At 35.8% G+C, this 17,728-nt stretch overlaps 1 protein-coding gene across 1 annotated transcript in view; it reads left to right on the top strand.

Moving 5' to 3' along the window:
• EXOC5 (exocyst complex component 5) overlaps positions 1 to 8,677 on the top strand; it is a 61,389-nt gene extending 52,712 nt beyond the window's left edge. The window contains exons 16-18 of the mRNA XM_045451079.1: positions 1,188 to 1,296; positions 1,495 to 1,710; positions 2,365 to 8,677. Coding sequence (XP_045307035.1) covers positions 1,188 to 1,296; positions 1,495 to 1,710; positions 2,365 to 2,553 — 514 coding nt within the window. The 3' untranslated portion in view covers positions 2,554 to 8,677. The remainder of the gene's footprint in view (positions 1 to 1,187; positions 1,297 to 1,494; positions 1,711 to 2,364) is intronic.
• Positions 8,678 to 17,728: the final 9,051 nt, after the last annotated feature.

Genomic DNA, 17,728 nt, shown 5'->3' with positions numbered 1-17,728 from the left:
TGTTATCTCTCAGTCATTTACGTTAGTCCCCTGTATTTATTGAGAATTTGGGCAACAGGCTCACAGTTTTTCTTTTAACCTTAGTGTAGGTCATTTCCACTTCCTTGTGTCTGACCCATTCATTTTCTTGACCATCTTCACTTTAGCTACCTACTCTCATATCCTGCTAGACCTTGTTATCATTGGTAACAAAAACCTCAAACTTGAATATCCCACTCATTGCTCATAACCTCTTGTTCTTCCAACTCCACAACCTGCTTTCTGACCTCAGCAGGAGCTCTAGCCCTTAATTTATTAATCGTTTGCCAATTACCCTTTTCCTAGCTTTACTTTATCATTATGCTTAGGTTGCTTGACCCAGCTCTTGAATTAGTCCCTTCTAATTCCCCTAAAATATATTTCCATTAACCATAACTATCTTACAGATCCTAAGTTTTGGATCAGTGCAGTCTCTTTTATTACCATAACTGGGTGACTGATTGCTGTTAGAGAATATCACATAACTCAAATGTTATTGGTACCACTACAAACCCATGCTCTCATTTCTCAACTGGGTCTTTAGTACCACTTGTTCAGCCTACTGATTGTCCTTAGAGTGTAAACTCATATGCTTCTCACGTCTTCTTCCAAATGTTGGCCATTCGTCTTAAACCCTCTATCTTCCCCTCTTGCTAACCATTCTCTGTATATAATTGATAAGGAAATAAGTTAGTGACAGATTTCCAAGATCTTTAATATTACCTTAAATAAAGTATTGGGCAAGAGCAGGAATCTAAACAAAACCAGAGTTCATTGATAGCAAGACCTAGAATTTATTTTTTCTAAAATCTGAAATCTACCAACAATAAATAATTTTACAGAGCTATGAAATTAAATAATTTCAATTTAGTATAAATAATATAAAGTGATTATAAAATAAAGGGATCAAGGGGCTCCTGGGTGGCTCAGTTGGTTAAGTGTCTGACTTCGGCTCAGGTCATGAGCTCACAGTTCTTGAGTTCGAGTCCCATGTCAAGCTCTGTGCTGACAGCTCAGAGCCCGGAGCCGGCTTCAGATTCTGTGTCTCCCTCTCTCTCTGCCCCTCTCCAGCTCACACTGTCTCTTTCTCTCTCTCTCAAAAATAAACAAACATTTTTAAAAAATTTTTAAATAAAGGGATCAAATATATGGTGTTCTCAATTCTCTAGGACGTTAAATTGTATGATTGGACAGATGAAGCATATCTTGGCTGCAGAACAAAAGAAAACAGATTTTAAGCCAGAAGATGAAAACAATGTTTTGATTCAATATACTAATGTGAGTAAAATGATTCAATATACTAGTAAGAATATCTGCTTTGCTTAATAATTTCATTAACATTTTCATTGGTGCATCTTACTGTGCTCTAAGTTATTTTCTTTTATACTTAGAAATCAGTGAGACGCTATATGTATTTTCTCCTCATCTAAGTTGATATCCATTTCTATGTAATAAGTGTAGAAAAAAATTTTACAGGCCTGTGTTAAAGTCTGTGCTTATGTGAGAAAGCAAGTGGAAAAGATTAAAAATTCCATGGATGGGAAGAATGTGGATACAGTTTTGATGGAACTTGGCGTACGTTTTCATCGACTTATTTATGAGCATCTTCAACAATATTCCTACAGTTGTATGGGTGGCATGTTAGCAATTTGTGATGTAGCTGAATATAGGAAGTGTGCCAAAGACTTCAAGGTACGTATTCACAAATCGGAAGCTTGTAAATAGGCTCAGGAACATAAGTCAGACTGTTAAGAATGCATGCTGACTTACTGTCATTACTGAAAAGTTTACAACTTTTTGATATTGTAGCAAGACAGATCTAACATTTTCTAACTGGAAAAGTGTTGTTCCAATCATATTTTCAGTATTAACACATTTTTGCTTTGTGCTTTATTTTAGACAAGGCCATATTTCAGTTCCACAATTCAAATGACATTGTTGACTTTCATAACTAAAGCTGTATATATCACACATCAGGAAAATATGTTCTTTCTTCATGTATATCTCTCTGAAATCAGTTTTCCTTAAGGTTTAAATTATTTAAGAAAAGTGCTAAATTAATGATAACTAATTCTAATCCACAGAAGTATAAATCATTGTTAACTATTGAAGAAAACTGGCATACTATATATCTTTTCAAAAAGATTATACCACGTTTTTGTAATGTCTGAAATATTTGAGTTTTAATACTTTCTGAAGCTTTAAAATTTTTTTAATATATTGAACCTCTCCCACATTAGTAACTCCTGAATAACAGTAAATAAGTGAGAAGGATTAAAAACTAATTGTAAAACTAGAAATCATTTTGTTTCAATGCTGTTTTTTTTTTTTTTTTCCTTAATTCAGATCCCACTGGTATTACAGCTTTTTGATACTCTGCATGCACTTTGCAATCTTCTGGTAGTCGCCCCGGATAATTTAAAGCAAGTCTGCTCAGGAGAACAACTTGCTAATCTGGACAAAAACATTCTTCACTCCTTCGTACAACTTCGTGCTGACTATAGATCTGCCCGCCTTGCTCGACATTTCAGCTGAGGTTGAATTTACAAGGGAAACATGTTGTACTTCAGCAGGTCTTGGTTGACAGAAAGCACAGGAGATTTCTTATGACACAGCCAACATTTTATGGAAAAATGACTGTTTGGAAAAACAGCAGCCATACTTACCCTTGAGATTTTATTTGAAATTTGGACACTACCTGGCCATATTTTGCTTTTTTCCCCTTAAGTTAAATTTTAATTCCATTCTTGAACTTAACAAATTTCAAATTCTAAATTTCAAATTATGTGAAACTACGTGTCACTCTTTTCATCCTGGAAAATGCTGGTGTCAGAAGACAAATGAGATGTTATCACTGTTCCAGTTCATGTTCTTTGACCTATTCCATTGGGAAGTTTCACCATCCTATTTTGCATTGATGGTAAAATACAGCAAAACTGCATTTATTATTTACCAATTTTTAATGACCTTTTCAGCACTTGGTAATTGTTAACCAATTGTTATTTTAGGTGTTCTTAGAGAACTTTTGCCTCTTTCAAAAGGTTAACAACTGAGCATAATTTCTGTAGTTGGTTAATTGGATTTTTCCCTGAGGTACAACAATAGTATTCCAAGAAAAATGTTATAAACTGAACTAATATGATGAAATGTTTTATGTAGATATTAGGAGTGGATCAGAATACATCTGCTTTCTGGGTAAAAAAACTTAAAGTTTACTATTTCTTATTTCATAAACAGATTTTAAGCCAATGCTAGCAAGAAATTAATAAGTCTACCTTATTTTATATTTCACTTAAGGTAAGGTGGCAGACCTTAACTGAAGGACCATATTTATTCATTATTTTAATATTATAAGGGAAGTAAAGTTGAGGTATAGTCTAAATGGTAAATATGAGAAATATTGACAGTGTTTAGCAACAATGCATCCCTTTAAGATTACTTTCTTAATACTAAACTGGAATAAGATGGGATGGCTGAACATTGATAATCTATTTTAAGGGGAATCAGTAATTGATAGATAGCATTATATATTCTAAGTCTGGAGACAAGCTTTGTGAAGACTGATTGCTTTTCAGATCTATAGTTTCTGTCATTATCTTTTTCAAGGCATTTCTGAAGCAATTCTTGAATGGAGTTAACTGAATTGGCTTAATATGGTGACATAATAAATCACTTATAAAATTTTAAACGTCAAGTGGAAATTTAGCAAGGCTATTTACTCTACAGTCTCTCTAAACTTGCTCTGCAAGAATTCATTCTTATCTGTGTGTAGTATTTCAGTTCCCTTTGTGTTGTTCGCAATCTTCTAAGAACAGATAAACTTTAATGTTCAGCTCATTCTTGGCATTTTTTTCCTTTAATGTAGGCTTTTTGGCCTAATTTTGGCAAACTACTTTTCTTTTAAGACTATGTTTCTGAATAGTCATCAATCTTACCAAAACTTCCAGATCCAGCACTACCTACTGTTTAAGTTACTATTGACTGAATTTTCTTAATTTTCTGTTTAGCCCAGTGTTATCAAGGTAAGCAAAAGAAACAAAGTATGCCAACTTTTATCAAAGCATTTTAGAAAATTGTGGCAGCTTTAGAAAGCTGTCTAGTTTTCTATTCCCTAGCCAAGGGGAGAGCCAGAACAGATTTTGGATACTAGAGAAAGTCATATGCTTGTACTATTGCCATTTTAGAAAGCTCTGATGTGAATTCAAATTATACCTCTGTTACTTAAAGCCAACAATTTTAAAGCAGTAGTTTTACTGGCCATTTGAACTCTTTGTACAGTGTCAATTTGTAAAAAAAAAAAAAAAAAAAAAAAAAAAAGAGAGAGAGAAAGAGAAAACAAAATCTTAAATAAAACACGAGAGAACATTTTAAGACTTCCAAATCAGAGAAGTGCTTCAAATTATTTTGTTTGGATTAATTTTTTTAAATGTAAAACATAAACATGTTGCTTAAATATTTTGTTAATTATTATTTCCATGCTTGAATTTTGTGCAATATTTTCCATTATGTCCATTGACCAAGGCAGTGACAAAAAAAACTCATAAGTGAATACTTAATTTAGAAGTGTTAACATTAATGCTTAATAAACAAATTCCCTGCAATTGTTTTTTTTATTTCACTCCATTTTTTACATCTTAAGGATATCCATACTGAATTTTCTAAATTATTGCTATTTCAGTTTTTAAGATGTTCCTTATTTTTTATAGGTCTTCTCACCTCCTTTTTTTTTTTTAGAAGAAAAATACTTTTTTTTCTAAGATTAGAAATTTAACTGATTATCTTTCTTTAAAAAATTTTGTTCTATAAAGCCCTGTGCATTCCTTGCATTCTTTTTATTCCAATTTTTAAGGCATTTTTTATATTTATGGCCACTATAAAATTTTGCCCACAATTTATGACTCAAAAAAGATGATCAATAAGTAAGATGTTTTTCAAATGCACATGATAAAATTTTAAGTAGCAATAATGGAACTTTGTATATTAGTAACATTAGACAACATTTGATTAAAGAGAATCCTTACAGTTTTCTGCATTTCTACAGGAGCTAACAGACAATATCTATGTAATGTTTTGAAGTGGAAAATATGCTCCAAAACACTGCAAATTATTTTTCTGCAACTTAAGTATATTATGTTAAAATACAGGACACAGGTTTTAGCCTCGATAAGTTATGGTATTGAAAATGGCAGTCGACCACAGTAGATAAATAGTCCTTATGAAGAATTATAAAATAACAGTTGAATGAATCTTTAGACAGATGACTCATTGACTATTTCAAGACAAGTATTAGCCTCATTTTGAGCATCTCCATGGTTGCAAGTCCCTAGCACCTTCCTTTTTTGAAAAAGAACTGCTAAATACATTAACTTATGATATATTTAGATGATTTTCTTTCCTCTTTCACTTTAAATTTTCACTATCTGAACATCAGCCTTCTGGCTTACAGTGAAATAATTTTATTATTAGATTGATTCAAAGTGGAGAATGTACTGCTTCCTTAAAATGCCTTTTTCTCATCTAAGATGGTGAATATTCACAGGTATCCAGATAAAGAGATTTTGGTTCCTGAAATGCCACAAAACCTTTTAAGGTGGTCATGTTTATAAGGTAGTGCCTAAAACATGCTTGAACAACTGTTATGTGAGAGTCAGCAAGGTTCACTCTGTGCATAATTTGTTATTAACTTAAAAAGCTCAAATCTGGGATTTAACTTTTTTTTTATCAATACAAAAGTAGGTTTCATATCACCTACATACTATGCATTGACTCAGAAGTGTGAGGTACTTTCTAGAAGTGTACCGAATTCTCCTGATTTCTATTGGAGAATTTGATATCAAAAGCACTTTAAACTTTCATCCAGTTAATTTAACTATACTCAATTCTATACTCAATACTATAATACTCAATATACTTCTCTCCGCTTGAGAAACTCGGTCCTGAAATATGTTATGTGCTTTCGAGGAAAAGACCAGTTTATATTGTTAGAGTAAATAATTCTACATAAAGTAAAACAACAATTTTTAAATATTGATGCATAATAAAGATAATTATAGCTCCATTTATTGGTTCAAATTCAATGCACTATGCTAACCATTTGTATACATCATCTCATTTGATTCCAAAACAGCCTTAAGAGTTGGGTAGTATTATCTCCATTTGACAGATGAAACATCTAAGCCACAAAAAACATTAAGTAGACCTGCTAAAAGTCTGTAGGTAATAAAAGGCTCAGATTGAAACCTAAATCTTTCTCACTCACTCTTGATGTTCTGTGCACTATTCTCCTTATGTAACATTAAATAGGTCTTTTATTTTGATAGACTCATTAGTTTTCCTTAGTCTAATTTCCTTCTCATTCAATGTTTGGTTCCCACTGTAGTGTTTAGGCTATGAAGTTGATACACAGGATCAGTATTTCATTTACTGTTCCCAATGTGTGGTCATACTTTTTAAATTTGGTTTTTAAAATTTTATAAGTGGTCATGAAATTTTAATTTAATATTAAGTTTGTAATTAATAGAAATCTTTCAAAAAGTTCTCTGTAGTATTATTTTACACAATTACAGTACTATATCTGCTTAACTTTTACAGAAGAAAGAGTCCAAGTGTTTTATAACATAGGAGTAAATCACAACTCTACCTTGGAAAATATGGGCAAATCAGTATTTCTACCTTCAAACACAGACTATTTTAATGTCATACGTTTGCCAATTGTGTTAATTATTTAATGCATTTGGTAGTTTTTAAATGGCTAATGCTGGAGTGAAAATATAGGGGGAAACATGCATGTTTAATCTTTTAAGAGTTAAGACTCTTAACTTTTATTCTTACCACTGATCAGTCCTTTCTCTTTCCAAATTTAGGGAGGAAACAACTCCTCAAGTGTATATGAGAGAGAAACCTGACATGTTAGAGTGTAAGAATTTTAATTGGTGATTTGGAGCATTTAGGCTGATAACTCTGGGCTTTAACAAGATTGATATTTTTGAATATTTGGCCCTGTATACTTTAACACTAATATTTGGGTGATAACAGTAAACTTCAGTTCTTGAGATGAATATCACTTGTGGTGGGAGAGAAAAGTAATTAACCATACTTGTTCATTTTTTGAGTGTTTTAGATGGTTGCAGTCTGCCTCACCGTACAAAGCCAATTTAAATATGAATATATCACATCATACTCCAAACAGCAAACAACCTCAGAGGAAAGTCATTTATTCAGAAGGCATAGATTTGTGCTAGACAGCAGTGATGCATTACAAATATATAATTATTTGCACTAATATTTGAGCAGGTGGAATGGATTAGAACATGGTCAACATTATGCTGCTGATAACATGTATTTTTCTATATTAATATGTACTGTGCAACATGTATTAAAATTGTCAATAATTCATTTTAGCCAGGATACTAATATTTATATTACTATGTTGAAGAAACAGTATCCAACTGAGCCACTTTTAATTTAAAAGTCTGAAACTGGAATTAAGTTTACTTTGAAAAACCACTTAAATTTATAATCACTGGAAGGTCAGTAACACATAGAATTATCAGTGACTGGTGACTTAATTGGAAGAAGTGTGGAAGGTTAAGAATAGGTGTAGGAATCTGGAATGAGTAAGTTAAGTTTCATTTATTTATAGCTCAGATGAATGACTTCCTTTTATTTTAACTATTAGCAATCTTAAATGAAGGAAAATGTCTTATCCCTTCCAACGTATCTTCGTATTAATACTCTAAGTCTGCAGATTGGATGGAACCACCTCTGAGGAATTAATCTCAAATGGTGGATTTTCAAAATTTTTGGATTAAACTTTGAGAGGTAGGAAGCCTTCTTGGTGCCCCTGTAATCTTAAATAGGCAGGTGCCTTTAAGTGAAACCATCCCTTTTTATCTGCCTATCATATTAATCTTTATACTGTGGGTAGATTTGGTTCCTTTGAACTGTAGTATTTTGTTGTGGCAGTTTTATCAAACCTGCAGCTTTTTGCTATAGAGAATAGTATCCACACAGAATCTAGACACTGCTGACCTAAGAGAACTGTGAAACTACCTCTAAGTATATTGTTTGCAAATGTTGTGTGCTATTTAGAGGATCACATGAGTTTATGTGAAAATACTTTAGAAGGAGTAATACTAAGTGCCTCTATATTAGGATTCTTCAGTAAAATGTATTTTCATTTTTTGCCACAAGGGGGAGAAGTTATTTTTATAGTAATACCTACATTTTTGTTTGATTTAAAAAAAAAATAGAACTCACATTGTTTTTCTCTACTGAACAGCACTTACGAACATTATCACCATCCTAATAGGAGTGTGTGTGTGTGTGTGTGTGTGTGTGTGTGTGTGTGTGTGCGCGCGCGCGCGATTCTGAAAGTCATGTGAAAAAAATTTCTGGGTCAATTAATGACAAAACTAAAACCGTTTTGAAGAACCTGTATGTGCACAGCAGACACAGGAATTGGACAAAGTTCATCATAATTAAAATTATGTTTTTTGGAGTTCTATATCTCATTGAATTACTTTATCAGCTCTTTAAGAATGATCTATTGATTAGTTCTCTGCATTCTGCTTTTTAAAGAAAAAATTTTGAAACAATCTCAAACTTACAGAAAGGTTGTAAATACTGTACAAATAAAATGTTTCTGCTTTGAGAGTAAGCTGCTGTCATGGTGCCCATCACCCTCCAGTACTTTTACGTTTCCAAAAAGAAAGAATTCTTCCATATAACCACAATACAACCATCAAAATAAGGAAATTAGCAGAAATTAGCACTGGTGTATTACTTCCTCAGACCCTGCCCAATTTTCACTAATTGTCCCAGTGATGTTTTATAAAGATCCAGTTCAAAGTCACACGTTGTCTTAACGTTGCAGAATCTCTCATTTCTTTGGCTCTGGAGCAGTTCCTCCGTCTTTCCTTGACTTTTGCTACCCTCGACTTACATAGATTACGGGCCAATTATTTTGTAAAATGTCCCTAAATTTGGATTTATCTGTTTCCTTGTGATTAGATTCTAGATGCATTTCTTTTGCAGGAATATTACTGAGCCAATTCTGTCAGATAGTGCACAGTTTCATTTTGCCCCATTTCTGATGATGTTCATTTTGATTTTGATCTCTTGCTTACCTATCATGCTTTTCCACTGTAAAGTTACTGGGTTTTTCTTTGTAAATATTTTTTGGGAAAATAGTTGAAGCTATGTATATATCCTGCACCTAATCAAATCTTCACTTTATTAATGTCAGTGTGAATTCATGGTTTTCTTTTTTCTTTTTTAAACGTTTTATTTATCTTTTGAGAGAGCATGAGCAGGGGAGGGGCAGAGAGGGAGGGAGGAACAGAGGATCCAAAGCAGGCTCTATGCTGACAGGCTGACAGCAGTGAGCCCTATGCGGAGCTCAAACTCCTGAACTGCAAGATCACGACCTGAGCCGAAGTCGGATGCTCAACCATCTCAGCCATCCAGGCACACCCATGGTTGTCTAGTCAATAGGTTATAATCTGTTACTTATTTTGCATCTCAAATTGTCCTATGTTTGGGCACTGTGAGCCCTTTCACATTGGCTCCTATGCCCTTTTGATATGTTGCCATCATTTTTAAAGCACTTTATTACTTTTAGGCACACAAGTTTTCCAAACTCTTCTTGTACTGCCTTTGCCCCAGCCTTAGAATCAGCTATTTCTCTACCATTTGGTGGGAATTGGTATTTAGAAGCCATGATTTGTGCGTGAGCTGTGCTTATCATGACTGAGGTGTCATTACTGCTGCTTCTCAGGGGACAGTGCTATGGGGCTTTATGTGTGTATATACAGGCACATAATTAAGTTTTTTCAATTTACATACACATACACTCTCCTATGTGACACCCTTCTCCACTTGAGCTCCAGCACCCCATATTGGGTTTCTCCTAGTCAGGAGGAAGCCTTCCTTGCCCCATTCAGTTACCAGAGTTTTGGCTTTCGTATAAAGGGGAATGAAAAATGGTTACTACAGAAAGCATGGAAAGATTCTAAATAAAAATTACTCATAATTTCATCAGTCAGAAACAATTATATTTTGGTGTGTTTTCTTTTACTGTAAGCAAATTAGTAAAGCCAAATCGAGAAAGGTTAAAGTGTTTATTCCAAAACATGGCACTTAACATTTTGAAGGAATTAAATTTGAAGTGCATGCATATGCATATGTTTTTCTGTATCTTTTGCTACTATGAGTAGTTGCTAATTACAGTACATCAGAGAAACTGCGAATGCAAATTTGACCATTGATGACTGAATACCAACAGGGTATTTTTACTAGTAAAATTCAGAAGGAAAATGATCATACAATTGTCATCTCACAGGCCAAAAGAAAAATACATTTAAGTAAGATAGACTTTATGTGAGAAAAGAACCGATAATCTGGGATGAATTTAATAGATGTTATAATAAACTTAATGTGAAATGGGAGTCTACATGAACAAATTAGTCAACTCTCAGTTTCCTTGTTAGGTCTCTATGATTACTAAAATTCTATAATTCTAAATATAGGAAGATGCAGGCATTCTATTAAGAGCTTATAGTGATGTCAGAAGTAGATTAGCTCAAGAAGTCACCTCCGAGCCCAACTGAGAATGAATGTATAAGAGCCAAATCCTCCCCTAATGCTACCAGCACGCAATGACCATATACCATTGTGATGAAGAGCCAAGGCTCTTGATCAGACAAATAGCAGATAGGCATCTTGGCTTTATTGCTTATTAATTCTGTGACCTTGTCACAAGTGTTGTGAAGTGGGGAGAAACATTTGTGATCATTTTTCATTCTCACCATTTTTATAAGCCTTTTAAAGGGGTTTCTAATCCGTTGGGGGATCACTTCATTCTTCATCGGATGAATATTGAAATTCTGTTTTTTTTTGCCAGGTACTGCATTAGAAGTTAAAGGGAATTAAAAAGATCCTGCCCTCAAGAATCTAGCCTAGTGTGAGAACGTTTGCAACCAATCATACTTATTACATCTGTAATAAGTACTGTAGTAGTAGCATGGGACCAGGTGCTGCAAGAGCTCAGAGGAGCTGGTGATTAAGTTTGTGGGCCGGTAGGGGGTGAGGCAGGTCATTAAAGCTACTAAAGTGACCATTTATTAAATACATACTAAGTCAAGCAGCTTGCTAACAAGTACATTTGTTATTTCAGTTAATTCTCACACTGCAAGAGTGTTATTATCCCTATTTTACAAAGGGAACTGAGAAGTTCAATAACGACCAAGGGTATATATCTAAAAAGTAATAGAGTCAGAATTCAAACTGTACCCACAAGCTCCCAGAGCCAATGCCTTAACCACTTTATTTCCTCTAAAAAGGTTTCGCAAAAGAAAGTTAACATTTCAATTGAACTTTGAAAGGCAAGGCACTTTTTAGGAAACGGGGCAGGGGAAGGGGCATTCCAGGTAAAAGTGACTCATACTTGCAGCGGTTTAGCGCGGGAGTCACTGGTATATTCACTGAATGGGAAGACTTATGTGAGTAGAGCTCAGGGTGTGTGGTCTGTCAAAAGGCAGGTAAAGTTGGAATACTTGGGTCAGGGTTAGCTTATTAAGAATCGTAAATGTTATGCTGATTGTTAAGCTGTATCAGGAAGATGACAAAATCGACCATTACTGATTAGGTGAATGACATGAACAGCTCTAAAAGGATGACAGGAATGCATGCAGTGGTTCAGAGGGGAGAAGAGAGCAGAAGCAAGGCTGCTGCATTAGTCTTGGATGGGGAATGCCTGAACAGCGTAGCACAGGAATGAAGAGGATGCGATGGATTCAGAAAACACTTGGAAGATTAAACTAATAGAACCTATTTATTGTTGCTTATTGGATGTGGAGGGCAAGGAAGAGAATCAAAGATGATTACAAGATTTTTAGCTTACATATCTTGGTGAATGCTAACATTGTTAATTTACACAATAATGTATAATGTTGTATACATTAGCAAAAGCAGGTGTGGAGGAGAGCCCAAGCATGCCGGAAGAATATCTTCTTGCACCAGGAGAACTTGGTTAAGGTCATATAAAAAATTTAAAGATTTCAATCTTCTGCATTTTTTCAGATATACTAGAAGTTGTGGCAGGGAAAAAAATCCATTGGCTTTGACACATAGGAGAATGGTTTTGAAATTTGAATAATATATTATTTGATGGTTGTATAGTTGTTGAGTTTGGTTTTTACTTCAGGCAAAACAAAACAAAACAAAACAAAAATATTTAGCATTTTAGTGTATAGACATATTGGGTAGAATTAAATGGAATGACACCTGTCCCCCTTCCTCCCCACTGAAGGCAATCCTTTAGAAAGTTTAAATTGGGAAGTATGTAGATGACTTCCTATGGTTGGATCACTTACATGTTTAATAATGAATGTCATCTGACCTCAAAAGATAAGCCTACTATAGTAATCCCTTTGTAGATTGATTAAGACAGGTATATATAATAATTTTTCTCTTTTCTCATTTCTAAAATGATGTATATATACTATAAGTACTCCAAACATGACAGAAATATACAGTGTAGTATAACCAGAAATGTATAGTGTAGGGCACTGCTTTACTGGCTTGGTCCACAAAAGGTCAATTTTTTAAAAATATTGAAATTCTAACAATTCCAGTTTAACACCTTGCATTCCCCCCAGACCTAAAGTTATGTTAGTAAAGCTTTACTGCATGCTTGGGGGATAACCAAAGAACAGCTCCAAAAGTGATTTACTTTGCCATCGGCAGTGATTTTTCTCAGATTCATGAGCCCCAAATTCAATATCAGGGACCCTGTGGAGTTTCTATCAGGCTCCCAGATGTTGAGGCCAATTTAATGCCCATCAAGAAACTCTCCAAGAACTTTCATGCTCCAAATCCAGACCCAAAGAGGCTCTTTTTGTCCGACTCCCACACTGCTAATTCCAAGGCCCCTTCATTTTTCTGCTTTAAAATGATTGAGAGAGGGAGTAGAAGGTCAGTTACAGTAGAGTGGATTTCTCAAAGCCCAAGTTAGTTCATTTTAAATAGCCACACAGGAGCGCTGAGAACCCTCTATCTAAATCTACATATAGGGAAGTATTTCTCCAATGTTTCAGGAGCCCAGCACAGCCAACACCAACCACTTTCAGTTGCTAAACAGAACCAATGATAGCTAACACTCATGGAGCATTACTTTGTACCAAATGTTATTTTAATGAGTTTGCATTCAATCTACACAAAAACTCCATGAATAGATGCTGTTGTCATAATTTCGTAGATGAAAGGGTCAAGGCAAACCCAGTGCAAATTTACCCAGGTAGGGGAAGGTAGAGCAGGAATGAAACATAGTGAGACATTGGTGCCCATACTGTTAATTCTACGATGTCACATTTCTTAGAAAAACAGTCCCTCAGATTATAACATCCAGATTTAGATTTCTGATGACTTCAGAGGTTTCTTCAAGATCAACTGGTGAAGAGTTTATCCTAGATAATTTTCCCCAAACAAAGGGTACATCTCAGGTTATAATGGATTTACCTTCTACCAGGAATCCAAACTATCCAGCAACCCCCAAAAGCTAGATCATTTACAAAACCAATGAACCAAAACATTGGAAAAGTGAAAATTCCCAGCAATTCTGCTCTGACCTCAACTCTGTTAATAGTCAAAGCCATGGATTTTGATTGATGTTACTTTTAAAACTTGTTCTTACCCTTAAAAAAATCCATATTTTTCACACTTCAATACGCAGCAGATTGAACATTCATATGGCCCTTCATAGCATGAACAGAGGTTGGAAATACCTAAACCAACATGAAGAGTTTAGAGAAGGAGCCTTGCCTTTCTTATTTTAAAAAGCCAGAGGGTAAAAATTCATTGTTGATAATGTTGCCTAAATATTGGGCTAGGCCACACCCAGAGCCTTGTCCAGATTCAAAGATGGGCAGTAAAGACAACTTGGGCCCATTTTAAGGATACTTTTACCCAATTAACCAATCTGCAAATAAGCAGCAATACAAGTGTGTGAATGGAGAGGTTCCAGTGTCTCCTTTGCTCTTTGTGGAAGGGTGCCCAAAGTTCACAAGTTACCAAAGCACATTTCTAGTGAGGAATCATCACAAACTACCTCATAGAGTTTTATTAGTCTAGGATGGAGACCCTATTAGCACTGAGGATTTATCATTCAACTCAATAACTATTTACCGAGCGCCTACTATATGCAGGGTTCTAAGCACATGGGATACATCAGTGGACAAACCCCCAAATATTGTTGAGCTTACATTCCAGCAGCAGAAGCCAATCACTATAATAAATAAGTAAATTCTACAATACATTAGAAGGTGATGAGTGCTTTGGGGAAAAAATTGATCACAGTATAGAGAAAAAAACTTGGCAGGGAAGAATTTCCATTTTAAATATGGACGTCAGGATGGCAGCGTCAGCTTCATATGAGTGCAATCTGCAATTGCTCGTGGCCCATGCTTAGAAGGGACTGAACTTGGTTTGACGTTCTAATGACATCCTGAAAGTCTTAATTTTGTATTTGAATTTCTGTGTGTGTGTGTGTTTAATGTTTATTTAGTTTCGAAAGAGCATGAACAGGGGAGAGGCAGAGAGAGAGGGAGACACAGAATCTGAAGTGGGCTCCAGGCCCGGAGCTGTCAGCACAGAGCCCCACACGAGGCTCAAACTCATGAACCATAAGATCATGACCTGAGCCGAAGTCAGATACTTAACCCAATGAGCCACCCACGTGCCCCTGAACTTAACGTTCTTTAAGTGAAGTCTGATGGAACAAGGGAGTTATGTGTATAAGCAGAGGGGATATGCACAATTTTTGTCTGTTGAGGTTCTACTTGAAAGTGTAGTACATAGGCATATTAATTTAGGGACAATTGGTATATTTTTTTTTTAATTTTTTTTTTTCAACGTTTATTTATTTTGGGGACAGAGAGAGACAGAGCATGAACGGGGGAGGGGCAGAGAAAGAGGGAGACACAGAATCGGAAACAGGCTCCAGGCTCTGAGCCATCAGCCCAGAGCCTGACGCGGGGCTCGAACTCACGGACCGCGAGATCGTGACCTGGCTGAAGTCGGACGCTTAACCGACTGCGCCACCCAGGCGCCCCTTTTTTTTTTTTTTTTTTTAATTTTTTTTTTCAACGTTTATTTATTTTTGGGACAGAGAGAGACAGAGCATGAATGGGGGAGGGGCAGAGAGAGAGGGAGACACAGAATCGGAAACAGGCTCCAGGCTCTGAGCCAATATTTTTAAGATATTAAGCTCTTTCCATTCAAGAAGATGGTATGATTTTCTATCTGGTTTTATGTCCTTCAGTGATATTACATAGGTATTTTCTGTTTAAGGTCAGCACATTTCTTTTTAATTTATTTAATTTAAATTGTATTGGAATTTATTCCCAGGACTTTTCTGGGAGAACAGCAGTTTCAATGCAAGGCACATCTTTTTTTGTATTAAAATCCAGCATTTGGGGGCACCTGGCTGGCTCAGTTGGGGCCACTTGTAACTCTTGACCTTGGGGCTGTAAGTTTGAGCCCCATGTTGGGTAATAGAGATTATTTAAATAAGTAAATAAACTTTTTAAAAAAATTTTTTTACATTTATTTATTTTTGAGAGACAGAGACAGAGCACAAGTGGGGAAGGGACAGAGAGAGAATGAGACACAGAATCCGAAGCAGGCTCCAGGCTCTGAGCTGTCAGCACAGAGCCCGATGCTGGGCTCGAACTCACAGACCGCGAGATCATGACCTGAGCGGAAGTCGGCCGCTTAACCGACTGAGCCACCCAGGCGCCTCTAAGTAAATAAACTTTTTAAAAAATTCCTGTAGTTTGTCCTTTTACTTATAATCATAGGAGAAGAGAGAAAATATTTGGAGAAACATACAACTAGAAACGTGTTTCCTGGCACATTGTATTCCTAGTTGTCCTTTGCTTACAAGTTTATTATCAAACTTGTTGGAGTTAGATAAATAATCCCTTTCAGGGGAAAACAGAGAGATCAGTGAGTCTGAAAGTTAGAGTAGTCGTGGACAAGACAAAGTCTATATTGGCCATGAGAACAGACTGCTCAGTGGTTACTTGTTGGGATAGCCATGGTTGTCAGCAAGACCAAGAGAAATAGCCAGAGAGGTCAATGGCCCCATGGCCTTTTGGGTGGGGTCTACACATGCATCGCTGACACCAATGGCCAATGAGGACTGAATGCAAAGAGCAGCAAAAGCAGGAACCATAGGGGCTGATGTGATGTGTGGTCCAGGCTTGATGTGTACCAACCAGGTGAAATGGAGCTCATCCCAGATCACTAAGGCTATAAGTCTTACTGTAAACCACAACAGACGTATTGAATCAGCAGAAGTATCTTCACCAGCAGTATAGAACATGCAAATACACAGAGATGGAACGGCCAGATGTAAAATGAGAGCAAAATCTGAAAAATAGCATCAGGGCAGAAAGAGGTAGATATTCTAGACTAAAATTAAGTGGACACAGAGGTACTCATAGACTGCTCCAGCCCAGCAGCATACTCCTGGAGACACTGGGATTCTCAGAAGGCAATCAGCCCAGCCAGGACAAGCATGGATCCAAGAGAAGATGAGGCACAGAGAGGAGGAGGTCTAAGACGGGTCTGAGAATGCTTCTTTCTGCTTTGGGCTATACGGGAATACCTAGCCATTAAGAAATTGTGGAGTATAGTGAATCAGTTGTGTCCAAATGAACCACTTTAATGGACATATGCCATCTACTCGTATAGGTATAATTTCTTACCAATTCATATTTCTTTGTTTACAGTGGCCAAGGCAGTCTTCATTCAGGAGTGAGAATAGGAACAAAAGCCTCTTCTGCACCCAGATAAATGTCAAGCCATGATAGTGGTTTCTACCAGGACGCTTAACTGTCAGGCCCCAGTTTCACAGGCCACCGCAATTTGCAGGCATGGGAAGACAGGATGGGAGGCCGTTGTCTGGATCCAGAATGGTAACACCACTCTTAGCATTCGTTTTTCAGCTGAGCATTGTGTGAATCGCAGGCAGGGTAAGACTTGTGTATGTCAAACTGCATACACAAAATAAGAAAGAGGGAGAAAGAAATGTTACCAGCCTATTTTTAAACAAAAGGCATGAAAATGGAGGCTCTTGTGGGTATGAAAAAAATTTTTCCTTTTCATACATATTGACAGCCAGAGGGGGTTATTCTTGAGAATATGGGTAAAGTTACTGCCAGTTTCTGCTGGTACTCATGTTTAAAAAGAAACTATGGAAACCAGGAGAAGGAATATTAATTAAGTTCACATTTGGAATATCTTTGCCAGGAGTACATGAATGAATTCAATGAAGCAACCTGTTGGGTTGTAATTCAGTGTTTTGTTGGCAATTTAATAGAGCGCTGAACTTTTCATAAATTAACACTTTGTTTTAATAATCTTATTAAAAGGTTATTTTTTTGGTAAGATTAGGCCTGGAATGTGACTTCGTTTTACCTTTAAAGAAACTGTATATATGTTTTGTCTTCTCACCATTTTAAATAACCTATTAATAAAAAATTTTTAATACAGTGACATATTAAAAATAAAAAGCACAAAAAAATATAGACAAATAAATGTCTTTCCCCCTCTATCAGCCTTTCCCCACCCCTAATTGAAGAAAACTGCTATTAGTGTCTTGTGTATTTCTTTTAGAGAGATTATTTGCACTTCTGTTTCGTACACA

The sequence above is a fragment of the Leopardus geoffroyi genome, chromosome B3, assembly GCF_018350155.1.
Source record: "Leopardus geoffroyi isolate Oge1 chromosome B3, O.geoffroyi_Oge1_pat1.0, whole genome shotgun sequence".
Taxonomy (NCBI): domain Eukaryota; kingdom Metazoa; phylum Chordata; class Mammalia; order Carnivora; family Felidae; genus Leopardus; species Leopardus geoffroyi.
The sequence above is the reverse complement of the archived record's forward strand: the minus strand, read 5'-3'. Positions and strand labels throughout refer to the sequence as shown.